The following is a 15,459-nucleotide window of genomic DNA, read 5'->3' on the forward strand; positions in this document are numbered from 1 at the left end:
ATCCTGAGGACAAATTTGCGATAATCCTTTAACAACAAGAGTATGAGGGCAAATATTGTCTAAGGATAACAATTTTGTGCCCCCAAGTTATCTATTTTTGTTTGTCTTTTGTGTTATCCTTGTTTTTTTCTTTATTACTTTGTGTATTATTCTCAACAGAAACATCATTGAGACATTTAGTTCGGATTCAATTATCAAATGATTTTGAAGATTTAAAAAAACAGCTTGAATTCATTTTCATAAATGATTGTATTGTAATGTTATAATGTATTAGGAAATAACGATTTTGTGTCTTTATCTTTGTTAACGGTTTGTTAATTCTCAATTGATGTTTATTTGAAGTTTCATATTTTTTTTTTGGGCCCCCTAACTTGAGGTTTAGGTTCCATCCCTGCTTTCAAATTCATAAGAAAATGAATTAAAACAGAGTAACCAATGTAATGAGTAAAATATGAAAATCTTAGTGAATACAGCCCCCAAAAAAGAAAATTAAAAAATAACCTGAATAATAGCATTGTTTTGTACCCCACATCTTGCTACATACCTATCAAGATTTTCATAGCTTTTTTAATTTTAAAAAATTAATTTGTATCATCTTGCTACTTGAATTTATAGCATTGCTTTGTACCCCACATCAAGAAGAAGAACAATCAATCTAGAAACTAATTGAAATAACCTGCGGATGTCTCAAAAAACTGGATAATAACAACCACTAAGCAGGACCAAATATGATAACTGTCCACTAATAATCACCAAAATTATAAGTCATAAATATTATATAGATGCAGTTATTACATTATTTTTTGCAGACATAACTTAGCTCGTAACATATGCTGCACTTTTGAAGTATTTTAAATAAGTTTGACATGAGTGCACAGCTCAATCAGTGGGGAGCAAACCTCTTCCTCAACTTGGCAATATCCTTAGAACTCAATCCGAAAACGTTCTCCAAAAGCTCTTCCTTAATTCCAGAACCGAAAATTGCAGTTGGGAGCCTCATCAATCCTGGGTTTTGGCTGTCGAAACTCCCTAAAATGGTCGCTGGTTTATCTCCAACATTCATTTGAAAGTGTACTAGACCTCTAGGAAACACCATGACCTCGCCTTTCTCTATCACTTTGGCAAAAATCCGGTTGCTAGTATCGACAAATCCTGAATAAATCCTTCCCTCCAGCACAAAAGCAGTCTCAGTTGCTCTAGGATGAAAATGTGGCACATTGATTCCATCAACATCAAAGTCTGCCCTTACAAATGACATACCAAGCGTGTTTAATCCCGGAAAGACATTTGAATTCACTGCCACGGATGAGAAGCCAGTTTGCCTATAGTTTCCAGGAGTCTTTATGCCTGAGAATATGAAATCTTCAACTGTGACAGCTGATGAGTTCTTGCATGAGGGGTTACTAATTGCAGATTCTTTGTTGGCTACGCAGTAGTCTAGGACTGGATCAGGGTCAGAAGCAAAGACTACATGGCTGCGGAGGAGAACAAGAGCTAAAAAAAGTGTAATTTTCTGAATCATTGTTTGCATTCTTTGGTTATGGATCAAGAATGGTCTTTGAGAGGAAATTGTTGTACCAACTGGAGAGAAGTTAAAGCCTATTAATTACTGGATGAATAATATGTATGAATTTCTTGCTATATATATAGAGAGTATAGATAGACAGTGGTTTTCTAATTCATGATGTACTTAGCTTGGAGACAAAGACTAGCACGTCCAGAGAGGATAACATTGCTTCTTCTTCTTTTTTGCCTAGGCCTGTTGGCATTTTCTAGTGGGAGGATTGATTGGTTGATTAATTAAAGTGATGTTGAGTTGTGTTAATGGCTTTCATAATTGCACAACGCGTATATTAAAAGATTTTGGTATGCTAACAAATCCCTCACCTAAACACTTCTTATTCTTTTTTAATGTAATATTGTAAAATTGACCTAAATCCATGAACCTTCCAACTGCTACAAATAGGGGAAATAAATAAAAAAAGAAGAATGACTTTTTTTTTTGGTTATAGTAGTTCACAAGAATAATGCCATTCCCACGGGTATGTACAACTTTGTAAACAAGATTTTTAACATATTTTGCTAATTAAACACAGCTGCGGCTATTTATTTTAGAAATTTTATATTCACAACATTATCACAATATTTTCACAACAAATCTTAAATGATAGGTTGTTACTAGCTGTTATTAGCAAGCAAAAACATAATTTCAGTAGTGGTTTCAAATTATAACCGATAACAATTTATTACTAAAATTTGTTGTGTTGTAAATATTTCACTTGACCTGAGATTTAGAGGAAAAAAAACATATTTAACTATTATGTCGGCTGGGGAATGGGGATGCTCTAAGAAGCACAGCCTCATTAAAATTTTTTAAAGGGTGTCCGTGTCAAACATGGACACTTTGAGAACACCTCACATGCATGTGATTTGACCGTTGAAAAAAAAAAAGATTTTTTAAATTTATTTGAAAGTCCCTTTAATTCAAAAATTGTTAGTCATCATTTATTTTAAAATTAAAATAATATATTTAAAGCTATATGCTGAAGGTTAAAATTTAGTTGTATTTAAAAAAAAATTAAATTTTTTTCTAAGTGAAGCTTGTTGCATACATTTCAAATATAGAATTCATCCCACTCAATTTTTACGCATTCTATTAAAAATATTCATTATTTCTCCTCTCAAAAGTCAAAACACCAACACTCATCCCACAGCGAGTTGCAACACAAAATACTTAATTGATTTTGCAAGCTCAAGACATAAATAAAGGGTACTTTGGCTTCCATGGGCAAAGTATGGGTATTGAGTATAATACTTGCCAAACAACAACCAAAATGACTCCCTTTGAGATACTTTATAGTCATCCACACTAGCAATATGAAAAAGGATTTTATGTTTCCACTGCATGCAACAAAAACATGAGATAAAAGCTTTATGCAAAACTTAAGTTTGAGACTGGAGATTAAGGTTTTTCTTAAGCTTCGAACCTTGGACAACTTACTATTCATACATGTGGAAACATAAAGCTTTCTCCAAGGTTCCTTTTCCACAAAGCTTTCGCCATGAAAATATAAAGTTTTCTCCGAGGTTTCTTTTACAACTTTTTATTCATGGACGTGGGAACATGAAGCTTTCTCCAAGGTTTTATGGACGTTTTTAAATTGTGGAGGGGATGAGGATGGTTGCTTACTTTTTGGATCCTCCCTCCAACATCTACATCTTGTGTTTCTCATTATTCAAACTATACATGAATAGAGCCTACTCAAGGTCGATGAAGATGGAGAAGTGATGTTAGAACCGAATGTGATTACTGATTTCGGTTGGCTGAAACTTGGTCAAAAGATCATACAATAGGTCCTACAACTTTGCCAGTTTGACTATTATTAGAGTTTCTATTTGGGATAAACTTTCTATATAGCAGGTATGCATTTAATTCTTTTCTTCCGAACAAATTATATAAATACCTCCTAGATGCAAAAGAATATGCAGCAGACAGAGACAATGTACTAACAAACAAACTCGACTGTCTACTCTTTTTTTTCCCTTTAGGAAAAGAAAACTAAATAATAAAAATAAAAATAATAAAAATAAAAATGATGATGATGGTGGTGATGATGATGATGATGCAAGGGCAAATAAGTATGCACGCATGTGTGCTATTATCACAAAAACTATATAGTTTTCCTTGTGCCTGTTTACTACGTCTAAATTGGGAAACATGAAAAACAAAAGCAAATATTAACGCACCAACGCTTGCAAGCCTGATTTAGAATCCTAATTACACGGTTTACACCACACTAACGCACCAACTAGTTTTTCATCCTTTTGTCCCTGCAAGTTAGCATGCGTATTGGGGCATGGGCAAATCAATGTCTAAGACATCACACATCATTTTTCACAAACTTTTTGCTTAAATATTAATATGGCTCTTTATGATTGGTGCATAATTTAAGTTATGTCATTGATAGCTAAAGTGAAAGCGATATTGCTCTAATCACAATTTGCCAAAACAGCAAGTTATGGAAAAAGTTGTCCTTTGGAGGGTAAAACTGCACAAATGGCTAGTGCCAATATTTTACATACTATTTACAACTACTCATTTTCAAAGTAACTAGACCAGAGTTCATGGCAAAGTATCCCAAAATGCAATTAGATTACCATAGCTCAGGTTCTTGAAACACAACTTAAACAGAGGACTTTTATAGCTCAAAGATGATCTGGTAGCACACCTTAAACAGGGGACTTCTATAGATCAAGGATGATTTAGTACAAGAACAGTTATTTTGAGTTTACAGCCAAGAAATGGTTCTTCCAAGGTATTAGTAACTATCTATGTCAGTTTCTGGCCTTCGGAGATAATATCGTAGACAATTCACCAATACCTGCACATTCAAATATATTGTATCATAAGTGTCTTAAAAATGGCTTAATTTTTTAAAAGATAAAATCTAACTTTTTCTAAACCTGGAACATACAAGTTGAAGAAAAAATTTAGTAATTGCTCAACAACAGGAAGGAAACTTCCAAGGTGTCCAGCATGTTGATACCTAACTAATTACCTGAGACAAGGAGCTGTTTAATGCTGCCCCTCTGTAGCTGACATGAAACTTATCTTTGGCTACCAGTCCCTGTAAGATGAGAGATGAGAACTTGATCTAGCAAAATAAGAGAGAGAGAGAGAGAGAGAGAGAGAGAGAGAGAGAGAGAGAGGAAAGCATACTTCTGTATCAATCTCTGCTGATTCCACATCAATGTTAATATCAGCAATGATTTTGATAATTTCTACCAGTAATCCAGGTCTATCCGCGGTCTCTATGTAAAGTAAGCTGTAAATTGCAGAGCGACATGCAATATGAGATGATACATCAATGCACCCATTCTTTCAAATAAGTGTCAAAACTTCATTCAGATCATGACCTCCCAACAGGGTGAGTCATGCAAAGATAGAACCAGCAGAGCAATAAGAAGTCAAGAAGAAAAAAAAAAAGACCAATAAATCAAAATGCTAAAAGATAGCAAAACCTCCTCTTAGGTCCATCTTCCTTGACTTGTATGTGAGTTGCAATATCAATATCAAGCTGCAGAACAAATCAATAACTTCAATTCAAATTTCTACAGTTACAAAAGGCACATTAAATAGAAGTTAGATTTGCTATCTAGATTCTAGCCATGAAACCTCTGATTGATCAACATCGTATGACTATATATAATTTGTTAAATATGCCTCACCCATGGCACATGGGAAATAAAAAAGACCATTCAATATCAAACCAGTAATAAGCTAAAACATTGCATTTGGTTCAAAGAATCTAATATTGCTCCCCAACATCTATATTCCTAAGAATGTGATGCCTAATAATCTAGATGTTTGGGGATGTAAACATAGTCAAGTTTGGTTTGATTAGGAATCCTAAGATTCTCAATTTAAAAATTAAAAAAAAAAAATTTTAAAATCTAATAAGATTCTTGGATGTATGAGATCCCCACGTTTGGTTTATTCCTAAGAATCTTATAGGAATTATTTATTCTTTTTGTAATATTTTTGGGTTTATAAATACAATATCAAGCGTATACATCAATTTTACAAATAATTAGATTTTATATGGCTCCCTACAAATAATTAATGAGAAAGATAATATCGGCTATGAATAAAGTCAATTTCACAAAATAAGAATCAAATATTTCAAAATGACACATACAAGACCAAAATAGTTATGGTCGTTGGTGTTTTGCTTGTTTGGAATTCATTGGGTTATGCCTTAGAAGGTTATTGAGTTGTTTGAGTCTTGGCAGGGTAAGTTTGGAAGACATAGAAATATAGAGTTGTGGAGAATTGTGCCTCATTGCTTGTTATGGTGTATTTGGCGCGAAAGGAATGCTAGATGCTTTGAGGGTTGTGAACGCTCTATATTAGAGATGAAGTCTTTTTTCTTACACATTCTCCTCGATTGGAGTGTGGTCTTTTGTCATTTTTCTTGTTCTTCCCTTCCTGTTTTACTTGATCGTTGTAATCTTGGTTATTGATTTATGCCCCCATAGTACATTCCCAATGTACTCGGGTTGGTTGTTTTTCATTTTTTAATAAAATTTTCGTTACTTATCAAAAAAAAAAAAAAGTTATTTCAAACTCTTGTTTCATTATTTATCAGAAAATCATGGCTTATTAATCAAAATGATGCCCTCCCTATGTGCATTGCTATCATGCAAATGTGTGGAGATTTATATTTTTGATAGTTAAAGGGTATTAAAGAGGGGATAAAACTAGCACTTTAAAGAAAATATAACTTTTTCATGCCATGGGAATGTTGATACCCACCTTTATAAGAGTGAACCCACATTCCCACAAAAGTGAGGTTTGGTAGGAATCCAAATGTCGGCTCCTATGAGTTAATTGCAACCAGACATGGGAATACTAGAGGATTCCAAAGAATCTTAAAAGATTACCATGAAACAACCAAAATACTAGTAAAAGTTTTGAGACGCCAGATGAACTTGTTTGGATATATAGTTGCATTATCATAAGGACAAAATTTTCCTCCAACCAATTACATGGTGATTTATAAACTATCAATCTGTACAATTTTAATAAGTCATATGACTCATGAAATAAGTCATGTGACTAAACATATACGTGGATGGTTTTATAAATCACCACATAGTGGGTTGGAGAAATTTCCTCCAAACCAGTTTGGAGGTAAACTTTTTCCTTCTGAGAAAGGGAAGTAGCAGAACTTGAAGACAAGAGAGAGGGGCTGGGGGAGTAAATGGACATATAGGTGTCCCTTCTGGCATTTACAGTCAAGCATGCAAAATATTTCTTCTTTATTTCACATCTGTGGATATGGAATGCTTTCAAAGTGACAATCATGAAAGGCATTGTGCATGTGCTCATGTACATGTATATATGCAAATGCACATACAAGTTTTCAACCATGTTTGGCATCAATTGATTCACACTATCACCCATGAGACTAGGTAGACGTCTCTATCACAATTATACGGAAGACACAAGCCAAGGCTTATTCCACTCCAAGCCTCAAATTTGTTTTTTCTAATAACAATTTCATTGGCTAACCAAAAATAGTTGCAAACCACAATGAAAGAAATCTATTATTTGCACGTTAGAATCAAAACCCACATAATCTAAATGTTGTTCGGTTACATAGTTTCACCATGGACCTGAATGAAATGAATTTCCGTACTGGAAGCTCAATCTCTGAAAAGTATGTCCGATGTAGAGAAGCATAAAAAAGAAATTTTACTAAGAAGATAAGGTTCTAATATTAAAGGATATTCAACAAATCACCTTTTTCTCTGGAGCTTTTATTCCAAAAGCCTCACCCAGAGCCAGTTGCACGCTACATTCCTACAAGAAATAAAAAATAAAAATTGACACTTGCTAATGAAAAACCAATTGACAGAAATGTAAGATAACTGGGGGAAAAAAACTATCTCCAACTTGCATCCCTCAAAACACCAAAGGATAAAACAAAAATAGAACTTATATGTTGTAGAGCATACTCACGGGATGGTACTCCAAAAGATTGTTAATGATGGTAAGTCGAATCCTCTCTAACATATCAGGATCTTCAACTTTGCGCCCAGTGTCTCTAGCATAACCAAATTCAATCTGTAAATGCTAAAAACTTGCAGTAAACAAGTACCAGTACAATAATTAGACCATGGGGCTGATGTGAATTTTTCAGTCTTCTGATATCTAGCATTGGTAGCATTGTCAATATCGAAAATTATGTAAAGCATCTTATTAATCTCCGCTCACAAATTCTCCTTCCAGGTTGATGCAAACAAAAAAAAAAGGTTTTAAGAAGAGAAAAAATAAGAAAAATGTGCAAGTGCAACTAGTTTCTCTACACTATTAGCTTCAAAATATTCTGTTTTGCTCAGAAGTTTATATATCAACATCCAATAGATGAACTGACTACACTAATGGATATATTGCAATATGACAGGACTTCTAAGAATGTGAACTGACTAGCTTCAATTACCCATTGGACTTTGGTTAAAATACATGTTTTTGTCCAATCGTTGTTGCTGACTTGCTTGTCTTTTTATTTTATTTTTAAAAAAGTAATAATATTTTATTGAAAAAAGACTACTTCATGTACATAATAATTAACACAAAGAAGCCTAAAGATATACAAAGAAAAGGTATTATGCACAACTACAGGATTGACATCAATTTTAGAGCAAAGCTTCTGATGCTTAAAAAAATTACGTTATAATCTCCAACAAGCTAAAGCAGGGCCCTCGACTAGTTACGTTTTAGCCTCATCCAATCTATAAGTGACAACAAATTTTTTGTCTTGCAACAGGTTGGACAAATTGCACGTACTACTTTTAGAAGAGAGATATTTGTCTCTAATGGTAAAAAATTAGAGGAAAAGGATAAAGAATTTTTGTTGCAGATGAAGAAAAATTAACCACTTGACTAATTAACAAATTTCCTTTACCACCATGTAAGGGATAACTTTACAAAAGGACCCTGAAGGAGATGCCAAAAGAATCACTTACAATCGCTTAATGAAAAATTTTGTTTTTTTGACAGATCCCTCAGTGGCAACAGTTCCTTTTGACACATCCAATCCCAAATCTTTCAATGCTTTCATCTGCCCAAGCACAATAAACCAAGGAAACTCATTAGCTTTAACAGTTTTCAAGAATCTATTAGTATTAAATTCATCAGAAAGGGAGGGCAATGCACAGCTCTGACCCTACTATGAGGCCTCCTTTACTTATCATTAGTGATTCTGAATTACTTCTTTTTATATTCATAAAAAAATAATAAAATCAAATCAAATAATAGAAGGAAAGGGACAAGAAAGTACACAGGCAGTGTACTAAAGGTCTTCATTAGTGAATCTAAATTACTAAGCAAGAACAGCACAGTTGGTGCTCAGATTAATGTGTTTTCTACCAATAACCCCCACCAAATTTGCTTAATTTCTTGTAATCCTTTAAGACTTTAAGTTCCCACTTTTCAGTAAATATATATATATATATATATATATATATATATATATATATATATATTAATCTGTGGAGTTCCAGCATATCAAACAAGGCCCTATTTGAGAATCTAACTGGGTAGCAATTTTTAAGAAACCCAACTAAGAAAATTTTCTTCATAAAAAAAAATTTGTAGTTTCAACCTGTCCCACATTCCTTCACAATGTGATAGCAACCCCAAGCATGTTTCATGTACAGTAATTTAGAAATTCATGATGTATGTTATCTTATACTAGTTTCTTCACAGAGAGTGAATAGCATAAGTTGCCAGTAGCCACTTTACCGTGTCAAGGAGAGCTCCAAGGCGATCTCCAAAGCTGAGCTGTACAATCGTTGCATCAGAATCTGAATCTTGATCTATATTGACTATTGGCATAGGGACATAATCAGCATCTTGTTCGGACTTCTGCATTACAATTATCCCACCAACTTACAATAATTTATCCTTTAAGAAAAACCAAACCAAAAGGATTACATCCTAATACTTCCAAAGTTGACCATACTTACAGATTCATTGGAGTCATGACCCCCAACCCCCCTCATCCCCCCCCCCCCCCCACACACACACACAAAAAAGAAGAAGAAGAAGAAGAAAAAGGCAACCAAACAACTCATCTAGTGATGCAATTACATGGGCAATGTTGAAATACTATAGCTAAATTAAACTTATTTTGTACATTAAAGTTATCTAGGGTTTCATCATATACGTTTTAGTTTGGTCCTTTACTCTCCACACGTGAAGGTCTTGTTATTACTCTTTTAGTCTACGCCAATGAGCTATACTCAACTGGCACTTTCTTCTCCCATAATAATGGATTGGAAGGTGAGGTTATAAATTCAAGGCCCACTAGGTGGGTGTAACTTACCAATCAAAAATAAATAATATCTAAGCATACTGAGTTTTAATTCGAAAGGGAAACATTTTCATCGGTAAAGTGTTACAAACCATGGGTAAGTAAAGTGAAATCACCCTAAACCACTAGTGGGTTATATTTCCTTTTCTTTTCCATAAGTTACAAATTCTAGTAAGATAAAGAGTGTAGCCCGAGTAAACAGGAAGTATACAATATGTACACCCACATATAAATTCTAAAATTACAATGACCAATCAAATCTAATGAGTTTGAAATAGAAAATAATCCAAACATTGTCATCTTCAAGCAACGATCTGAAAAAACAACTATTTCAATGACGAATTGCCTTTCAAAAAGTTCTATGTTCTGATGTCAACCAGAGTGGCCTTGCCAACATTATAGCAAATATATTACACCTTTACACCACGCATTGTACCCCAAATAGGCTTAAAACCATAGTCCACAACTCTCTGGCCATAGAACAATGAAAAGAGTAACGATCAACTGTCTACAAATTTCTTTTGCAAATACAATAAAAATTTACTAAAATAACATTCCTTTTTCTCAAATTTTCTATTGTTAAGATTCTCCTGCTGTCCCAAAACAAAAAAACGCAACTCTGGTTGGGACCTTAGCCTTCCAGATACTTTTCCATGGGAAATTCACATCTCCATTAGGAACTAAAGCTCTATAGTAATATTTAACCTCAAACCCCTTTTATGCAGCTGATGTCCAACAAATATTATCATCTCCATCTCCCAGTCATGTACTGTTTTGATAAAATTCAAAACCAAAAGAACAAAGTCATTGCAATACTGCATGTGATATGCTATTGAATCTTCACTAACACGCACAAGATGAAATAGCTCCAGGAAAGCCTCCTTCAAAAGATCACCACATCAAATTTCATACCAAAATCTAACTTTGGTATCATAACCCACCTCAAACTTGATGAGCCGCAAAAACTTTTCCCAATCTCTTTGAATATGTTTCCACAAAGTACCATACTCCTCTACAATCTCTCCATTAACAACATTAGTTCACCATCCACCTCACATATAATCTTCTTCTCTACTACCCTCCTCCACAATCTTAACCACATCCCCAAAGCTTTAAAAACTTAACAAATTTTATTCCATTTAACAAAATGGCATTTACTAACCTTGCCATAACTTTTCAATGCAGTGATCCACATCTACTGGCAGGCATGTTTGAAATAGTGCTTTTGATCAAGGTAATTATATCTCCCTTTGAGAGATAAAGTTGTTTCCATCCTGCCAGTCTTTTTTCCATCTTCTCCAAAATGGTGTTCTAGATAGTCTTTGCTTTGAATTTGGCACCCAAAGTAAGACCTAAATATTTCATTGGTACGATCAACATTTTACACCCCAAAATAGTTGCCAAATTCCTCCAGATTATTCACATCACCAACTACTAGCTCTGACTTTCCCAACTTAAACTTTAGAGCAGAGACAGCTTCAAAACAGGTAAAAAAATGCCTTAAATGCAAAATCTGATTTGGGTCAGCTTCAGATAGCTTCAGATAACCCACTGGTGGGTTATTTGTCATTATCCCAAGAAAATGTGCAAAAGAAAATAACTGAGAGGAAATAAAATTCTCAACTAGATCTTATAATATCAGTACATCCCACAACACCAAAGGCAAAATTACCATGCAAGACTCAAATAACAAGTTGTTCCATTGGTGGGTACTCTTCCCTTGTACAAACAATGTATTCAGTTGTTTTAAGCAGAAATATGGAAAAAAAAATGTAGGTTTAATAGATTCTATACATTACTAATCAACTGTACAAGCGACTACAATCATTGCATCAATGTTCATGAAAACAAAACTCTACCTCCATAATCATGATAATATGCTTCTTTTTCATACTCAAAGTTTTCCTAACAAGAAGTCAAATACATAACATATGAAGTGGCAAGAATCATGTTACTGACCAATGAGGTTGAACTAACTGCATTCAAACCATCAGTAGATGCGTACAAAATGTTCCTGCATAACAGATGAAGCAATATTAGATAACAAATCATTCAGGGTCATCCTCTCTGTTTCATAGAAAGACAAATCAGACCCAGACCACATAAAGATCATATAATATACATGAATACTAGAGAATTATTACAACAAGTATACCAATTAACAGGGTCAAAAACCATGGAGTGCAACTACAACTACAGCATCACTGAATAAACCACAAACATCCAACAATATAAACAAAGTTTCATATTATTCCATCCAGAATATTTTATGAGATTGTGACAGGAAGAGTTAAGAGGATCCATAACCAAATGTTCGTTGATAAAAAAAAAAGAATAAAAAATATATTTCAGCTTCTACTTTAGCCTCAGCAAAGTAACTTGCTCTTGATAAATCAATTGCAAGCATCCTTCGTAAGTTCTCTTTATGAGTGATCCTTTGTGCCAAGTCTCATAGATAGTAACTCTATCCATTCTTTCATAGATTTGATCCATATGTAGATAGTTTTCCATTTGTAATTTTTTAGGCTACTTCATGCCAATTGTCACGAGGTAGTCACGATTCAATAAAATTATTTTTACCTATCAACAAAAATATATCAATTGGAGTTTGTACAAGACAAATTCTGATATCACTCTTTTTTTTTATAAATATAAACTCAGCTGGACCAAGTGATTGTACTGAGCTAAATTCGGCTGTTATTAAAATCCTAAGACCCAGATATCCAAGTTTTAAATTTCAACGTGGGCATCGAAAATTTATTGAAAACCTTTAATTTTAAGGTTCTGCAAACTAGTAGGACAAGACAATAGAAGACCAAATACTTCAGTCAACAAAGAATAGAACAAACATTTAACACTATTTACTAGAACATATTCACTTTATTAAAAAAAACAAAAGTATAGATCCATCTTTTCTTTTCTTTTCCTTAATATTTTCCTCAGTAACTACTAATTAAAAAAATTACTTTCCTCAGTAACCAAACAGACGATCAATTATTTGACTTTGAAAACTTTTCAAAGCATATTCTCAGGAATCAAACACAGCACCAGGTCGTTGTATATTATTTTTCATTGATCAACATGCTGCTTCATGATTGAAGATATATAAACAAAACGAAATTGATTGATTTTCAGAATCAAAGAATAGGAACCAAAACAATCCAATCGAACAGAGTAAAATTCACAAATCTAGTACACCTATCCCCCGTTTGGTTGCTGAGAAAACAGATAAAGCCAGAAGAAAGAAAAAAAAAATCTAATCTATCTGAAGTTGCCGGAAATGAATATCACCTACTTTGAACAGAAACAATCCGATCAGATCACCTACTTTGAACACAGTAAGATTTACATATAGAGTCAAAAATAAATGAAATCTTACGAAAATCAAAGCGGAGCTTCGTCATGCACATGCACATACGAAGTTTTCTTTTTTCTTTTTTCTTGGCATCCAAACAGCGAAAGAACAGGAGCGAGTGACTTACTTTTTAGTGGAGAAAGTGAATCCGAGTTCGGAGCACTTGTTCGGAACTCCGAAAACCGTGAGTATCGGAGCGAAATCGAGAGCGAAAACCCTAGATCGGTGGCGGAAGGCAGAGGAAGAAGAGGCAAAGAAGACGGTGGAATTTGCGAGAGCCATTTGGAAGTTTTTTTTGAGGAAATGGTTAGTGGAAGAGAGTGGTGATGGTTGTTAGTTTTGGAGTTGTTTTTACTGTGAGTAGGGTACAAGTACGTGCTAGTCTTATATGATATTTTTTCTTGTTTGAAAATGTCAAAGCATTGAGTAGCCAATAATTCTATAACTACAATAATTCTAGAACTACCAATTATTACATGACTTTTTGTTATAATATTGATGTGGTAGATTGTGAGTGATTTGCTTAGTTTCTTACCACTTTGTCTTTGTTACTTGTATTCTACCAAGTCATAGTTGTGACAAAAAAATTGTGTAGTAGTTTGTAGTGCTAGATTCTTCTTATAAAGAGTAATGATACCGCTAACAATATGCCACAATAGTCGGAAGTAAAATTTTTTATCAAATTTTTTGTGTCAGTAGACTTCTCTAAATTTTATTTTATAAGTTTGAATTTTTTTTTTTTTTGTCAAATTTTTTATGTCTATAGACTTCTCTAAATTTTATTTTATAAGTTTGAATGTTTGAATTGTTTTTTATTTTAAAATTTTATTTTATATTTTTTTATGGAAAAAAAAAGTAATTGACTTTTTTGACACATTTTTATTTTTGGTAAATTGCAAATTACATTTCAAAGATTGGGGTGTTTAGATTTTATACCCTAAAGTTTTGAAATTTGGATTTTACCTCCTAAAGTTTGGAGATGTTTGAATTTTATACCCTGACATTTCAAAATTTGGATTTTACCTTCTAATTTTAGGGATGTTTAAAGTTTATTCTCTAAAGTTTAGAGATGTTTGGATTTTACACCTTGAAATTTCAAAATTTTAAAATGTAAAATCTAAACACTCCAAAACTTTAGAGAGTAAAATTTAAATTTTAAAATGTCAAGGTATAAAATCTAAATACTCCCAAACTTCAGGAGATAAAATCAAAATTCTAAAATTTTAGGGTATAAAATCAAAATATTCTTAAACTTTAAGGGTATAATTTGTAATTTATTCTTTTATTTTTATATATCTCACGAAGTTGGTGTCAAAATTTTCCCAAATAATCTATTACCAAATGCCCTAGGTACTTTCGATAACACAACCTTTCTTTTTTAACAATGTTATCTCTAACATCACTTGGGTTGGCCTTGAGTGTGAGGTCATTTGGGTGGGGTCCAGAGTAGTGCATGCCATGTTGGATTGCATGTGTCATGAGGGTCCGGGGGAAAGATTATTATTTATGTTCTTTTTGTATCAGAAGTGGGGTTCAAGGGCCAACTTTTTAATCTTCTTCTGTTTGATATTGATTGATGATGGATGGGAAGCATTAGGCATGGCCCTAATCCCCCTTTGTCCTTTTTCGTTCGAAGTCTTTCTCGCATAGAAAAGTGAAATTAGTGTATTTTGATTATAATAATTAGAACGGTGACTATCTTGATATTTGTTTTAACACTTTGTTTTCCTCTCCTTGTTTTGTATAAACATAGAAATTGTACACACAAAATTCGTAAAAAAATAAATCACACGGTTATAAAATAGTGTAACAAATTATTAATTTATATTGATTTGTATATATGTGAGAACAATCCTCTGTATGACTCTTTACAATGAAATAATACAATCAAACTCATCTGATTCGATCTCCAAAGAACTCTACAATCCAAAAGGCTATAAAGCTTGATCTTGAATCGTACTTGAATGTCTCTAAGTTGGATGTGTGATTGGATGTATTTGAGCTTTGATTTGAAGTTGAGGGCCGTTGACTTGATCTCAAACTAAATTGAAGGAAAATCCCTACTTTGATTTGAAGAAATGGAAATAAGCCTTGATTTTGAAGGAGTAAGGGTGCTCTTTTGGACTTAGAGATGACTCTCTATTTTGGTAGAGTATCAGTAGGAATTTTCTCTCTAAGTTTCTCCTTCTTTTTACATTTGAGGGGTTTTTATTTATAGGCAAC

The 15,459-nt window shown here is 33.3% G+C and overlaps 2 protein-coding genes across 2 annotated transcripts; both read right to left on the reverse strand.

Annotated features, from left to right (window-relative positions):
• Positions 1–719: 719 nt before the first annotated feature.
• On the reverse strand, positions 720–1,794 carry LOC142617325 (germin-like protein subfamily 3 member 2). Its single transcript, XM_075790117.1, has one exon. It carries the CDS (start codon positions 1,529–1,531, stop codon positions 884–886), a length of 648 nt encoding a protein of 215 aa, XP_075646232.1. The 5' UTR covers positions 1,532–1,794; the 3' UTR covers positions 720–883.
• Positions 1,795–4,020: 2,226 nt separating this feature from the next.
• Positions 4,021–13,599, reverse strand: LOC142617253 (ACT domain-containing protein ACR12). The gene is made up of 10 exons (XM_075790031.1): positions 13,364–13,599; positions 11,841–11,895; positions 9,311–9,433; positions 8,533–8,627; positions 7,526–7,610; positions 7,307–7,366; positions 5,023–5,078; positions 4,721–4,826; positions 4,560–4,628; positions 4,021–4,382 (listed from the first exon to the last, which is right to left on the reverse strand). The coding sequence occupies exons 1-10, from the start codon at positions 13,516–13,518 to the stop codon at positions 4,320–4,322; spliced, it is 867 nt and encodes a 288-aa protein (XP_075646146.1). The 5' UTR covers positions 13,519–13,599; the 3' UTR covers positions 4,021–4,319.
• Between the last annotated feature and the right edge of the window lie 1,860 nt (positions 13,600–15,459).

This window comes from Castanea sativa, chromosome 11, assembly GCF_040712315.1.
Source record: "Castanea sativa cultivar Marrone di Chiusa Pesio chromosome 11, ASM4071231v1".
NCBI lineage: Eukaryota > Viridiplantae > Streptophyta > Magnoliopsida > Fagales > Fagaceae > Castanea > Castanea sativa.

Bases quoted from the DNA above. Each gene is read 5' to 3' on its own strand.
- LOC142617325 (XM_075790117.1), bottom strand. From the start codon at position 1,531: ATGCAAACAATGATTCAGAAAATTACACTTTTTTTAGCTCTTGTTCTC.
- LOC142617253 (XM_075790031.1), bottom strand. From the start codon at position 13,518: ATGGCTCTCGCAAATTCCACCGTCTTCTTTGCCTCTTCTTCCTCTGCC. The intron at 5,079-7,306 runs GTGATTTGTTGA...TTTGTTCTGCAG, and splicing joins TAAAAGCTCCAGAGAAAAAG to CTTGATATTGATATTGCAAC. The intron at 4,383-4,559 runs GTAATTAGTTAG...TTGAATGTGCAG, and splicing joins TAAACAGCTCCTTGTCTCAG to GTATTGGTGAATTGTCTACG.